The sequence below is a fragment of the Colobus angolensis genome, unplaced genomic scaffold (assembly GCF_000951035.1).
Source record: "Colobus angolensis palliatus isolate OR3802 unplaced genomic scaffold, Cang.pa_1.0 Scaffold325, whole genome shotgun sequence".
Lineage (NCBI taxonomy): Eukaryota > Metazoa > Chordata > Mammalia > Primates > Cercopithecidae > Colobus > Colobus angolensis.
The window spans coordinates 929,323-943,153 of record NW_012116544.1 but is presented as its reverse complement, the minus strand read 5'-3'; the positions used below and the strand labels follow the sequence as shown (position 1 = coordinate 943,153).

General features: G+C 57.0%; 1 protein-coding gene across 3 annotated transcripts in view; it reads left to right on the top strand.

Moving 5' to 3' along the window:
• The window catches only part of FLT4 (fms-related tyrosine kinase 4), a 27,664-nt gene extending 13,946 nt beyond the window's left edge, over positions 1 to 13,718 (top strand). The window contains exons 20-30 of one of the 3 annotated variants that reach the window (XM_011951722.1): positions 20 to 108; positions 209 to 356; positions 788 to 882; positions 1,279 to 1,401; positions 2,495 to 2,606; positions 3,474 to 3,573; positions 3,973 to 4,078; positions 4,994 to 5,142; positions 6,426 to 6,546; positions 7,692 to 7,777; positions 12,896 to 13,718. In XM_011951722.1, the coding sequence (XP_011807112.1) occupies positions 20 to 108; positions 209 to 356; positions 788 to 882; positions 1,279 to 1,401; positions 2,495 to 2,606; positions 3,474 to 3,573; positions 3,973 to 4,078; positions 4,994 to 5,142; positions 6,426 to 6,546; positions 7,692 to 7,777; positions 12,896 to 13,094 (1,328 nt within the window). In that variant the 3' untranslated portion in view covers positions 13,095 to 13,718. Of the gene's footprint in view, positions 1 to 19; positions 109 to 208; positions 357 to 787; positions 883 to 1,278; positions 1,402 to 2,494; positions 2,607 to 3,473; positions 3,574 to 3,972; positions 4,079 to 4,993; positions 5,143 to 6,425; positions 6,547 to 7,691; positions 7,778 to 8,464; positions 8,998 to 12,895 lie in introns of those variants that run through there. The other 2 variants (XM_011951724.1, XM_011951723.1) reach the window with 2 other exon arrangements.
• The last annotated feature ends 113 nt before the right edge of the window (positions 13,719 to 13,831 follow it).

Genomic DNA, 13,831 nt, shown 5'->3' with positions numbered 1-13,831 from the left:
CGGCCCCGTCCCGCCGCAGGCCCCCTCATGGTGATCGTGGAGTACTGCAAGTACGGCAACCTCTCCAACTTCCTGCGCGCCAAGCGGGAGACCTTCAGCCCCTATGCAGTGAGTGGGCGGCCTGCGGGGCGCCACGGGCGGCGGGGGAATGGAGGCGCCTCTGCCGTGGACGCCTGGGCGCCCTCGAACCAGCTTCCTGTATCCGCAGGAGAAGTCTCCCGAGCAGCGCGGACGCCTCCGCGCCATGGTGGAGCTGGCCAGGCTGGATCGGAGGCCAGGGAGCAGCGACAGGGTCCTCTTTGCTCGGTTCCCGAAGAACGAGGGCGGAGCGAGGCGGGCTTCTCCAGACAAAGACGGTTAGAGCCCGGCTGCTTCCCCTTTCCTGGTGCCTGACAGGCCCGGTTAGATACCATGATCAGGCACCCCAGGGAAACCCAGCCTGGGGCCCTCGGTGGGGGCTTTGATGGGAGAGTGTGGAATGGGCTCTGCCTTAGGAAGGGAAGACACCTCGGGGACAGTTTTCACACAGGTGTTCTAGGATTGACTGGGTCATCACAGGCTGAATAGGAAATTGCCCTGCAGACCAGGCAGGCAGTTGAGGGCCAAGCAGCAAGTGCCAAGCCCCCACAGAGCAACAGTATTTACTGCTCTGGGAGGAGGACGTGGGTGCTCCGGAGGCTGAGGGGGCAGGAGAGGGGCTGAAATGCTTGTTAGCTGCTCCCTGGGGCTGGGTAGATGGAGGCGGTGGCGGAGGCACCTCCTGAGCCCACCTCGCTCCGCTGTGCAGCTGAGGACCTGTGGCTGAGCCCGCTGACCATGGAAGATCTTGTCTGCTACAGCTTCCAGGTAGCCAGAGGGATGGAGTTCCTGGCTTCCCGAAAGGTGAGCTTCCCGAAGGCCCTTCAGACGGGGACAGGGTGGCTGCGTCCCCACCAGCAGCCAAGAAGTGCTTGGTTCAGACTCCACCCTGCAGTGGTTCTGAGGTCCATTAGCGTATCTCCCACTTTGCAGAGGAGGAAACTGCCCAAAGCAGGGAGTTGACCTCCCAAAGTCTCTTGGCTGGTCAGCAGCAGAGTCTGTTTGACTCCACGACTTTCTCTGCTTCCCCACAATTCCACAAGCTGTCTCCATGATGAGTCCTGGAGATGGATAGAAATCCTTCCCCACAGGCAGGGCACCCCCACGGTCCCCACTGCTTGGGCACCCTGGAGTTTCGGGTGTGGGTGTTACCCCAGGGGCCTGCACTGACAGCCCCCCTTGCGCCTCCCTGCACCCCAGTGCATCCACAGAGACCTGGCTGCTCGGAACATTCTGCTGTCAGAAAGCGACGTGGTGAAGATCTGTGACTTTGGCCTTGCCCGGGACATCTACAAAGACCCTGATTACGTCCGCAAGGGCAGCGTGAGTGCAGGCCATTGAGGAGAGGGAATGTGGGGCGAAATAGGCGATGGGGTGGGACCACAGACTGCCTGTCCAGGAGAGGGAGTGCTGGCACAGGGTGATATGAGCTCCTTGGTTGGCCAGCCACCTGCCCAGCTGCTGGGGGGCTCCCTGTCCCCAGAGGACCCTAGTGACCACCCCCCCGCCACAACTTAGGCATCCTGGGGCAAGGAAGTGGAGACGGGAGTTGACAAGTGGGGCCCCAGTGCTCCGATTGGAGCTTGTGCTTTGCCCAGTGCCGTGGTCCATGCAGTGGGCCTTGAATCCCAGGGCCTGCCCTGTGGTGCCTGTGTGTGCAAGGCATTGCGTGGCATCTGTCCTAGAGATGGACCAGCTTGGTGGAGTATGTGGAACTCAGGAGGCGGAGTGTGTCTCATGAGTGGAGCTCAGGCAGGGCAGGAGGTGCCTGGATGAGCCTCCAAGGCGGGTCAGGGTTCCGCCCCTGGGAGAGGAAGGGTGTCAGAGAGAGGTGGAGGAACAGGATGGGCCCAGGGCCTGGGCATGATGGGCCATCCAGCCCAGTGTGGCCGCTGGTTGGAGGGAAGGATCAGGTGTGCACTTACAGAAACCCCCCTGACACTGTAGGCTGGGAAGAGAGGGGAGTAGGGGTGCTGGGGTGGAGGTAGAGGCTAGTCCAGAAGGACCCTGGCCCTCAGGGCTCCCAGGTAGAGACCATGAGAGGGAGAGAGATAGCTGGTGGCGGAGATGCCTCAGGAGCCCAGGAGGAAGGCGTCAGGAGTGATGGTCCAGCTTCTAGGGTAGGGACAGTGAGTAGATAGAGCGTGCTTGTCAGGGGAGATGGTGAGAGTGTGCAGGGGTGCGTTTCATCAGGAGGCTGGGTTGGGGGTGTAGGGCTGGAAGAAGGCCTGCAGTCTCTCCCGATGCCCCTCCCCTGAGAGCTCAGGGGAAGAGGGGTCCCAGACAGATCCAGGAGGACAGCAGCAGGGAGACACCTTCAACCCAGGCAGAGGGCCCTGCTAGGGGGTGCCAGAGCGCCTGGCCTCAGCCCTTTCCTCCTGTCCACCGTGGGACATGCTTCCCTCTGCCTCCCCAGGCCCGGCTGCCCCTGAAGTGGATGGCCCCTGAAAGCATCTTTGACAAGGTGTACACCACGCAGAGTGACGTGTGGTCCTTTGGGGTGCTGCTCTGGGAGATCTTCTCTCTGGGTGAGTGCAGGATGGGGTGCCGGTGGGGAGAGGAGGCGAGGTCACTGGTGGCAGGTTACATGACCAGCCCTCCTGGAGTAAGGGCCTGGGCACCTGGAGGTATGTGCCAGGTTGTTCTGAAGCACGGGGTTTGTGGGCCACCAAGAGCCCCCCACCTCTCCCCAGCCTGGCCCAGCCTCCGAGAGGACTTTGCCTCCAATGTGGGCCACCCTCTGTGGGGTGCACGCTGAAGCCTGGGCCAGGGCTGAGCCTGTTCACGTGGCAGCCCCAGAGGGAACTCAGGGCTCAGTCAGCGGATGGACATGCCTACTGCAAGAGCTCCATGTGGGAGTGCAGGCTCCACTGCGAGCATGATGAAGTCTCCAGGCCAGGGTAGGGCAGTGAACTTGAATAAGTTAAAACGTCAGCAAGTGGCAACAGTGATACATGGTATTACAGAAACTAAAGGAGCAGGAAGAGTGTAGGAGGCGTGAGAGCTTGGGTCAGCCAGAGCGGCCCAAGGAGGGAGGTCAGCGATCCAGGACAGGGAGCAGCAGGGCTGGCGGGGAGCATCAGAAGCAGTGAGAGGGGAGAGAGGCTTTGTTGAAACTGACTGCAGGCGGCTCCCCCGCCACTGATGATCTGGTAACCATGATGTCCACCGTGTTGCCAGTGCGTGGATGCTCTTGGCACCCCTAACAAGCAGGCGGCACAGTCCTCTTTTAACCAGATGAAGAACTAGAACTGGGGAGGGCAGCGACCTGCCCAGGTTCCAGGTAGAGCAGGGTCAGATGAGCTGTCTCCACCCCACCATGGGGATGGGGGAAGGGACAGATGGGGTGACTTGGGGGGGCTTGCTCCCCACCCACCTCCCCTTCTTGTTGTCAGGGGCCTCCCCATACCCTGGGGTGCAGATCAATGAGGAGTTCTGCCAGCGGCTGAGAGACGGCACGAGGATGAGGGCCCCGGAGCTGGCCACTCCTGCCATGTGAGCCTCCCCATGGCCCTGCAGGTGTTGGGGGCAGGAAGCATAGGGGGCGTGGGGATTGTGGCCATGAGAAGGTGGCATCAGGGAAGCCAGGGCCAGTAGGACAGGCCTGGGCACCACCCTCAAGACACACGGGTAGTCTGTGGCTTAGCTGCGATGGGCACCAGGAGGGAAGGCCAGGTGCTGTTGGAACAGACAGAGCTGGGTGTTCAGGGAAAGCATCACCAGGAGGCGACGCTGGGCTAACACTTGAAGGAGGAACGAAGGTAGCCGGACAAGGGTGGGGCACGTGTCAGGAGGAGGGCAGAGTGGGTGAGAGGGCCCAGGAAGGCTGGGGAACTGAAGGTGCTGGGGCGGGGGTGGGGTGCACGCGGTCCAGCAGCCCACGTGATCCTGCAGACGCCGCATCATGCTGAACTGCTGGTCTGGAGACCCCAAGGCGAGACCTGCGTTCTCGGAGCTGGTGGAGATCCTGGGGAACCTGCTCCAGGGCGGGGGCCTGCAAGTGAGCCCCTTCCCCACCCTGTTCTACTATGGCCTTTGGCCCCTGCTCTGGGTCCCTGGCCCCAGCTGCCTCTCCAAGCCCCTCTAGGCTCTGCCCACCTCTAGGCTTGGGTGGTGCGGTCCTGGGCCCCTACCCACACCTCATCCCCACACCCTTGCATCTTTCTATTGAGCACACACCCACTGCACACCTACGCTGCCTGTTCCAGATGCTGTGTGGATAGTCAGAGCCTGTCCCTGCCCAAGGGGAATCCTAGGCTGGTCCCCACTGGCCTGTGAGGCAGCCCCATCTCGCTGGCATCATCATGATGCATTCCTTCAGCTGGTCCCGGTTCTGTCCCCCACTCCACTGAGCACACGGACCCCTGCCTGACCTGTGTGTCCTGACGTCTCTCCCTCCCCACGTGGTGCTCCTCCAGGGTAGGGGGTGGACCTGCTCATGACCCAGCTCAAAGTGGGGCCTGGAGCAAGGACCAGGGAGCGGCCTGTTGCCCAGGCCTAGGGACTGGGGTGGGTGCTGTGGGTCTAGTTCCATCCAGAGAAGGTAGGAAGTGCTGGCCCCAGTTCCTGAGGCTGCAGGCTCAGCCGGGGACTGGAGGACGGATGATCTGGCCGAGCCCTGGCCTGCCCCACTTGCCTTATCCATAAACGTGGTACCTGGAAGGGCTGTTGGGAGAATTTGGTGAGGTTGGCACAGCCGGCATTCTGCTACCTTGACCCCTTACCTGTCGTGATGGCTGAAATGTGCTGGCTTCTAGCATGAGCTCAATTCCTCCTTGGAGCACTCACGTGCCCGCATGGTCTGTTAGGACCCTATTTCAGGGCTCAGGAGCCCAAGTAGTCCCGAGTGCAGGGCCGAGGGCTGAGGGAAGCAGCTGGTGGTTTCTGGCCCGGCTGCTTCTCCTGTTCCCACCAGGAGGAAGAGGTGGCCTGCATGGCCCCACGTGGCTCTCAGAGCTCAGAAGAGGGCAGCTTCTCGAAGGTGTCCACCGTGGCCCTGCACATCGCCCAGGCTGACGCTGAGGACAGCCCGCCAAGCCTGCAGCGCCACAGCCTGGCAGCCAGGTCAGCTGTCCTGTGGGTCCAGGAATGGGGGGGAGAAAGCCATGTGGACAGGGTGCATTTTATCCCTCTGCGTCTTTAGGGGAAAGCAAATCATGCGACATCAGAGACCAGTGTGCATGAACCCAGAGCACAGAGTGGCTTTAAATGACCCACTGCAGGTCCCCTCCAAGGCCATGTGACCTGGCTGTGTGCTTGTTTTTGAGTCCTGTCCACCCACCAGTGTCCCCTCACCCCAACATCAAGGGTACTTCTTTTTCTTTTTTTTTTTTGAGATGGAGTCTCGCTCTGTCGCCCAGGCTGGAGTGCGGTGCCACGATCTTGGCTCGCTGCAAGCTCTGCCTCCTGGGTTCACACCATTCTCCTGCCTCAGCCTCCTGGTAGCTGGGACTACAAGCGCCGCCACCACGCCCGGCTAATTTTTTGTATTTTTAGTAGAGACGGGGTTTCACTGTGTTAGTCAGGATGGTCTCGATCTCCTGACCTCATGATCCGCCCGTCTTGGCCTCCCAAAGTGCTGGGATTACAGGCTTGAGCCACCGCTCCCGACAAGGGTACTTTTCTCACAGAGAGGTGGAGTGGACTGTGTTTGGGCCAATATTCCTCCCAGGAGTCTCTGATTATCTAAATCACTGACTAGTCTGGGGGTGAGTCCCCAAGAGTCCTGGGGAGGAGGGAAGGTCTCCAACCGAGGCATGGTCAGGAGGAGAACGTAACTTAATTCCCAGAACTCTGCCTAGGCTCTCTTATCCCTGGCATTTCACACTCAGGATGGCTGTGCCGCCCACATTCACACCAGCGCTGCTGAGATGCAGGCTCTGCCCCAGCACAAGGCAGGGCTAGGCCTCGGGGACAACCACAGTGAGCTGGATTTTGCCAGGCTCCTTCCACCAACCCTGCAACATGTGCCTTAGTGCACACACGTGTGGGCAGGGCAGTCGGCAGCTTGCAGCCCCAGGGCTGCCTGGCTGGCCCAGGGTAGCCCATCCCCAGGAGGAGCTCCATGCCCCTCACTTCCCATCACAGAGCTCAGCAGTGGCCTCGGCAGGAAACACGGCCCAGGCTGGGGGTGCACACCCAGGCCTTGCTGCTGAGGCTGTGGGGTAGACATCTGAGGCCAGGCCCACGGAGGAGCCCCTGCCAGCGCTCAGACCCAGGCCCGTCCGTACTCCTGCCCCAGGCTGGGGGTCCTTTCCAGGAGAAGAGGAGGCACAGGGAGAGCAGAGAGAACTTCAAGGAGAGTTGTTGGGGTGCGTTCCTCAGTACCTTCTGATTTCTCCCCGCAGGTATTACAACTGGGTGTCCTTTCCCGGGTGCCTGGCCAGAGGGACTCAGACCCGTGGTTCCTCCCGGATGAAGACATTTGAAGAATTCCCCATGACCCCAATCACCTACAAGGCTTCTGTGGTACTTCACACGAAGGGCGGGGGCTGTGCTCTCGGGTCAGGGCTGGGGCCGCCTCGGGAGGCAGCCTCGGAAATTCGTAAGGCAAATGGCAGAAACCAAGTGCAGGCTTTTTAACAGAAAAGACTATCCTTTGAAAGTGCAAGTCCAGGCCGGGCATGGTGGCTCACGCCTGTAATCCAAGCACTTTGGGAGGCCGAGGCGGGTGGATCATGAGGTCAGAAGATCGAGACCATCCTAGCTAACATGGTGAAACCCCGTCTCTACCGAAAATACAAAAAATTAGCTGGGCGTGGTGGTGGTCGCCTGTAGTCCCAGCTACTCAGGAGGCTGAGGCAGGAGAATGGCGTGAACCCAAGAGGCGGAGCTTGCAGTGAGCCGAGATCGCGCCACTGCACTCCAGCCTGGGCGACAGAGCGAGACTCCATCTCAAAAAAAGAAAATGCAAGTCCAGGGAGAGCCTTGGGCACATTTGGGCCCTCCTACGATGCCACGTCTCACAGCTGCTTTCTGTCCTATGCCCTCGTCACCCCCACACAAGGCCTGCCCTCCTCAGCAGTGCAGAAACCCCAGTGGAAGGACAGCTCCTCCTCCTCAGTGGCAGGTTTGGGAGTCCTGGGCCTGGTCAGTGAGCGCTGGGCAGAGGGGCCCCATGGGAGCCCTTGGCCAGACCTCAGGGACCTGGGTTCCTGCCTCCAGGGCCACTTGAAGACGCTGGGGGACTCTGAAAAGATCGCAGTTTCCCTCCCGTGTGATTCAAAATAAAAACCACACCAAGCCACAGTCAAAGGGTAACAAAGTCCCCAGGTCGGGAGGCAGCCTCACAATGACCGTTTTTTTGAACTACGAGCTGCCGGGTTGTAAGTCCTCTCCCTGGTTCTCCCGCGGCTCCTACTCTTTGCACATTGAGCATATGCTTGGCCACCATGGAGGTCCCCCAGTGTGAGGTGTCCACGGGCCAGACACAGCCACCCGACCTCAGTGTCTCCCTCCGTGGCAGGGGCATGTTGGATGGAATGGATGCCTTGTTTCCAGCTCAGTTTCCCAGGGACAGGTGTTAGGTCAGCCGCGCTGTCCTGGCTGGGGGTGGCTGCCCTGCAGGAGGGCCTCAGGCGGGGCCCACAGCCTGGCGTGTCCTCTTCACACAGGACAACCAGACGGACAGTGGGATGGTGCTGGCCTCGGAGGAGTTTGAGCAGATAGACAGCAGGCATAGACGAGAAAGCAGCTTCAGGTAAGGGCTTCGTGAGCCTCCTGCACTGCAGGTGTTGACACTGCCTTCCCCTGGAGGAGGGAGGCTGGGGCCTGGGTGTGCCCAGCCCTCTTCCCGGAACCTCTCGTGGCTCCCTATGACCTTTTTACATGTTCAAGGTGAGCTGCCCTGAGACTCCCCTCCTCACCTGGCACCACAGGAGCCCCTCCCCGTCGCATGCTGACCACGTGCGTGCTGGTCCCAACACCTCCCTGTCACCTGACAGAGCTCAGATGCTGTGTCTTTCTGACACCACACAGAACCCACCATGCCCAGGGCACACACACCCTCCTCCAGGTTGGGGAGGCCGCCCCAGCCCCAAAACCGCTGAACTTCATCCAGTGGCTGCAGAAGCCAGGTAGATACTGTAATCTGAACTGGCTGGTGTAGGGTCTGGCCCTACAGAGCTTAGCGGGTGTTCTCCCCATCTGTGGAGATGAGAGATCGTAAGAAACAAAGACACAAGACAAAGAGATAAAGAGAAAACAGCTGGGCCGGGGAACCACTACCACCAAGATGCGGAGACCGCTAGTGGCCTCGAACGGCTGGGCGCACTGATATTTACTGCATGCAAGACAAGGGAGCAGGGTAAGGAGAGTGAGTCGTCCAAGTGATTGACAAGGTCAAGCAAGTCATGTGACCGTGGGACAGGGGGCCTTTCCCTGCTAGGTAGCCAAAGCAGACAGGAAAGGCAGCATACATCAGCGTTTTCTTCTATGCACTTACAAGAAAGATCAAAGACTTTAAGACTTTCACTATTTCTTCTACCGCTGTCTTCTAAGAACTTCAAAGAGGAACCAGCAGTACGGGAGGAGCATGAAAGTGGACAAGGAACGTGACCATTGGAGCACTGCACGACAGGGGTTTAGGCCTCCAGATGACTGTGGGCAGGCCTGGACCATATCCAGCCTTCCACGAGAAGCTGGTGGAGCAGGGTGTTCCCTGACTCCTCCAAGGAAAAGAGACTCCCTTTCGTGGTCTGCTAAGGAACGGGTGCCTTCCCAGACACTGGCATTACCGCTTGACCAAGGAGCCCTCAAGCGGCCCTTACGAGGGCGTGACAGAGGGTTCACCTCTTGCCTTCTCGGTCACTTCTCACCATGTCCCTTCAGCACCTGACCCTATACCCGCCGGTTATTCCTTGGTAATATGAGTAACACATCAAAGACTAATATCAAAAGCTAGTGAGTAATAATGTTTATGCTAATGATCAAGAATGTCCATGATCATCTATCTAATTTGTATTATGACTATTCTTATTCTAACTGTTTTCTGTATTATACCGAAACAGTTTGTGCCTTCAGTCCCTTGCCTCGGCACCTGGGTCATCCTTCGCCCACAAGCTGGGATGTATTTTGGCAACAGAAATACCCACATATGCCTGTCCAGATGGAAAGTGAACTCTATTTGCTCAACATGATAGCCAGGGGAAAAGCAGTTTTGGCCAACTTGAACATTGAAACTTTTAAGCGTATAGATTGAACAAAGACTTTAGTGTCTACTTAAAAGATTCACTTTATTTTATTTATTTATTTTGAGACAGGGTCTCACTCTGTCTCACAAGCTGGAGTGCAGTGGTGTGATCTCAGCTCACCGCAACCTCCGCCTCCCAGGTTCAGGTGATTCTTCTGCTTCAGCCTCTTGAGTAGCTGAGATTATAAGAGTGCGCCACCATGCCCAGCTATTTATTTATTTATTTTTTATTTTTTTATTTTTTTGAGACAGAGTCTCGCTCTGTCGCCCAGGCTGGAGTGCAGTGGCTGCATCTGAGCTCACTGCAAGCTCCGCCTCCCAGGTTTACGCCATTCTCCTGCCTCAGCCTCCCAAGTAGCTGGGACTACAGGTGCCCGCCACCTCGCCCGGCTAGTTTTTTGTATTTTTTAGTAGAGACGGGGTTTCACCGTGTTAGCCAGGATAGTCTCGATCTCCTGACCTCGTGATCCGCCTGTCTTGGCCTCCCAAAGTGCTGGGATTTTCTTGGCCTCCCAAAGTGCTGGGATTACAGGCTTGAGCCACCGCGCCCAGCCTATTTTTTTTTATTTTTAGTAGAGACAGAGTTTCACCACATTGGCCAGGCTGATCTTGAACTCTTGGCCTCAACTGATCTGCCTGCCTCAGCCTCCCAGAGTGCTGGGATTACAGGTATGAGCCACTGCGCCCGGCTTATTAGGTGACTCCTGTTAGTACCTGGTTTTGGAAAATTAATGGTGGTCACATTACAGAAATAGTTTTGGGCTAATTTTTCTTCACCAAACAGCATTTTGACGTGCAAAAACCAAGGTAATTAAGTAAAAGGTATGGCAGAGGATGATTACCACGTAAATTCAAACCTCTGCACACCTTTGAAAAACAGCACAGCTCCTTGAGATCAAAGAAGGCTGCTCAGTCCGCACCTATGGCTCAGCTAGGAGAGAGACTCAGTACACAGACCAGGGGGTGATGGAGGAGACAGGGCTGTGAGGAGACCTCCCTTGTCAAGTCCGAGGCACTGGGCAGCCATCCTGCTTCTGAAAGGGCAGCGAGCCAGAAGGGAGTGCAGCTCCTTGGATGCTTGGTGGTAGAGGAAGAAGAAAGTTCCAGAAGATAAGGGTCCTAAGGAAGCAAGATAGTATCCAGAAGTCAGAAGAAGACAGATAAGCACCCAGGATGGATTTGTGCATTTGAGAAACTGCACCACCCTATATCGGCAGCAGAGGGCACTGCTCTTTGTCCTCTGTTCGTGATGAGCCAAGAAGAGGTTCCACAGGTCACTGGCGGGTGCATTCGCTTGGCATAGAGAGTGCTCTCCCCACAGGTGCAAGGAGAGAATGTGCCTTGTGGGGTGTGTGGGGAGCAGAAGGAGGAATCTATCTGTCTGGTCCTTCGCTGTCTCCTGTTAACCCCTGGTCGGCACTCGCCCCATGGGGGATTACGTGCTCCTCACTCCTGGGTTACATCATCCAGCCCCTTCAGTGCCCACTTAGGACGCCAGAGCCCATGCCCATACATGTGGCTTCTCACCTGCATCTGTGGGCGGAAGGAGATCAGGAAACTCTGGGCTTGTGGTCACTCAGCGTGGCTGCATGGAGCCAGTGGAAGGCCCAGCTCTTTTGGGTAAGAGACTGGCTGGCCCCTGGTGACAGGATGATACGGAACATGGATGGAGCCTTCAGAAGGAAGAAGGCAGTCAAAGGAACTTGAGATGATGCCAAAGATACAGGTTTGATGTGGCACTTTTAAGTGAAGAAATGTAGGATGCCACCAAAATCCCTAGTTCCACCCACAGGAGAGGTGGCTCTTTCTGTGTAGAAAATCCTAACATGAATAATTCCGAACCCCCAAAAAATCACCATCCATACAAAGTTACAGGAACAAGACAGAACATTAGAGTTAAAACTTCCCAGTAGACAACTGTTTAAATTAAGCAGGAAAATGAACAAAATACTCCAACGTGAATTAAACATTTAACGAAACAAGCAGCGGCACCATGAATCTGATATTCAAAATTTCAGAATAGAAATGGACGGACAATGTGATGATACAAATGAGAGCAGACTAAATTCAGGAAAGAAATGGAAATAAAAGATAGATTTGGCCAGGCAGTAACTCTCACCTGTAATCACAGCACCTTGGGAGACGAGGCCTGGAGTTCAAGACCAACCTGGGCAACAGAATGAGATCCTGTCTCTACAAATAATTTTAAAAATTAGCGGATGTGGTGGCCCACGCCTATGGTAGCAGCTACTCGGCAGGCTGAGGTGGGAGAGTTGCTTGAGCCCAGAAGGTTGAGGCTGCAGTGAGTCATGATTGTGCCACTGCAGTCTAGCCTGGGCAACACAGCAAGACCCCATTTCGGGGGAAAAAAACCTAAATCCTTTCTAAAATGAGGGCACGACAGGGACAATATGTATGACCAGACTGACAGTGGCAGACACAGGATAGATGTGAAAAGAAAACAAAACTGAAATAAAAGAGGCAAAAGGATCAGAAATAAAGTGACAGGAATAGAAAATATCCAATATACATAAAATTGGGAGTCCCAGAGGAAGAAAATGCTAACAGTAAAATAACTAGTATTTTAAACTTACAGTCAAGAGTTTTCAGTAGCGCCATGCAAAGCACCAAACAATCAACATCTTCAAAAAATGCAAAGAAAGCACTGAGGATGGTGCAGGATGGGGCAGGCATAGAGGAGGGCAGGGGCAGAAACCACCTCCTAGGCTGAGGGGAGAAGCTTGGATTTCCTTCGTGGAGTGACGGGAAGCCGTTGGAGGGTGTGTCAGGAGGAGAATGGCATAGTGTAACTTGAAGGACCTCTCTGAAGGGTGGAGCACCAGGAGGCCATGGTGGAAGCAGAGCAGTCCGCAGGAGGGTGTCAGAGCCAGCAAGGCTGCAGCGGACTCCACAGGAGGGGCCAAGAATGGAGAAGCCCACATGTGTCCTGGAGTTACAACGGGCAGGACTTCTGGCTGGATGGGATCTGGATGGACGGGATATGAGGGGAAGGAGGCAGCAAGGAGAACCCCAAGGTGCTTGGCTCCAGCAGCTGAGGGGACTTTGGTGCCGTTCACCAAGACGGACAAGACAGAGTGAGAACTGGGTTGGGGATGAAGTTGGACATTCTTCACAGTCTGGTGTCCAGGCTCGGACAAAGCTCCAGTGAGTGCTGAATCAGATCAATCTGCTTTGCTGTTGGAGTCTAGTCTATGTGTGTTTTGAAGTCTGAGCGTGTCCCATGCTCCGCTGTGTCCTTGGTGGTTCCTGTCAGACCCCGACAGGGGTCCGGTCCCTCCTCCTCGTTGTTCGTTTGTCTGTTTTTGAGGCCGGGTCTCACTTTGTTGCCCAGGCTAGCGGCATGATCTCGGCTCTCTGAAACTTCCACCTCCTGGGCTCAAGCAATTATTTCACTTAGCTGAGGCCACAGGCGTGCACCACCACGCCTGGGTAATTTTTGTATTTTTTGTAGAGACGGGGTTTCCCCATGTTGCCCAGGCTGGTCTCTAACTCCTAGCCTGAAGCCATCTGCCTGCTTCAGCCTCCCAAAGTACTGGGATTGCCAGTGTGCACCGCCCGCCACCCGGCCTTCTTCTCTTACTAACTCCACCTTCCATGTCTTGGCAGCTGTAAAGGACCTGACCAGAATGTGGATGTGACCAGGGCGCACCCTGACTCCCAGGGGAGGCGGCGGCGGCCTGACCGGGGGGCCCGCGGAGGCCAGGTGTTTTACAACAGCGAGTATGGCGAGCTGTCCGAGCCAAGCGAGGAGGACCACTGCTCCCCATCTGCCCGCATGTCTTTCTTCACAGACAACAGCTACTAAGCAGCATCGGACGAGGCCCCCAGCACTCAGGGCTTCAGGCCCAGCAGGGCGGGCAGAGGGCTGGACACCCAGGTTGGGAGCTCATCTGGTTTAACTCTGGTGGCACAGGAGTGTCCCTCCCTCTCTGCAAGCTTCTCAGCTGGGAAGAGCAGAACTCCAGGCCCGAGACCCCTGGGATTCTGTCACCACAACTGGCCAGGGCCACGCTCCAGCTGCCCGGGCTCCTCCCGCTGAGATTCAGATGTCATTTAGTTCAGCATCCACAGGTGCTGGCCCCGGGGTCAGCCCTTCCATAGGAATGTCTCTGATGACCTCCTTTCATCACACTGGGTGGCGGCCTGGTCCCTGTTTTCCTGTGAGGAATCTGGTCTGGGAGTCACAGTGATGGAGGTCAAGGCATACCTGAGCAGAGTCTCCTGAACACCGTCTCCTCCACAGGCACACAGCCGTTCTTCCCGCGGAGGCCGGCTGGCCTCACCCGCCCCTTCGCAGTCGAAGGGAGGGGGGCTGTGTTTCCATCTCAAAGAAACAAGGGAGGAATTTGCAGGGTCCTCTTCTGGACCTGAACAAGCAGCTACCTAGCCCCTGGGGTGGCCGCCGGTATGACAGACCAGTGACACAGGCAGCCTGCGCACCCGAGCCTGGGTGTTGAGAGCGCCTCCGGGATGACAGACCGGTGACACAGGCAGCCTGCACACCCGAGCCTGGGTGTCGAGAGCGCCGCCGGGATGACAGAC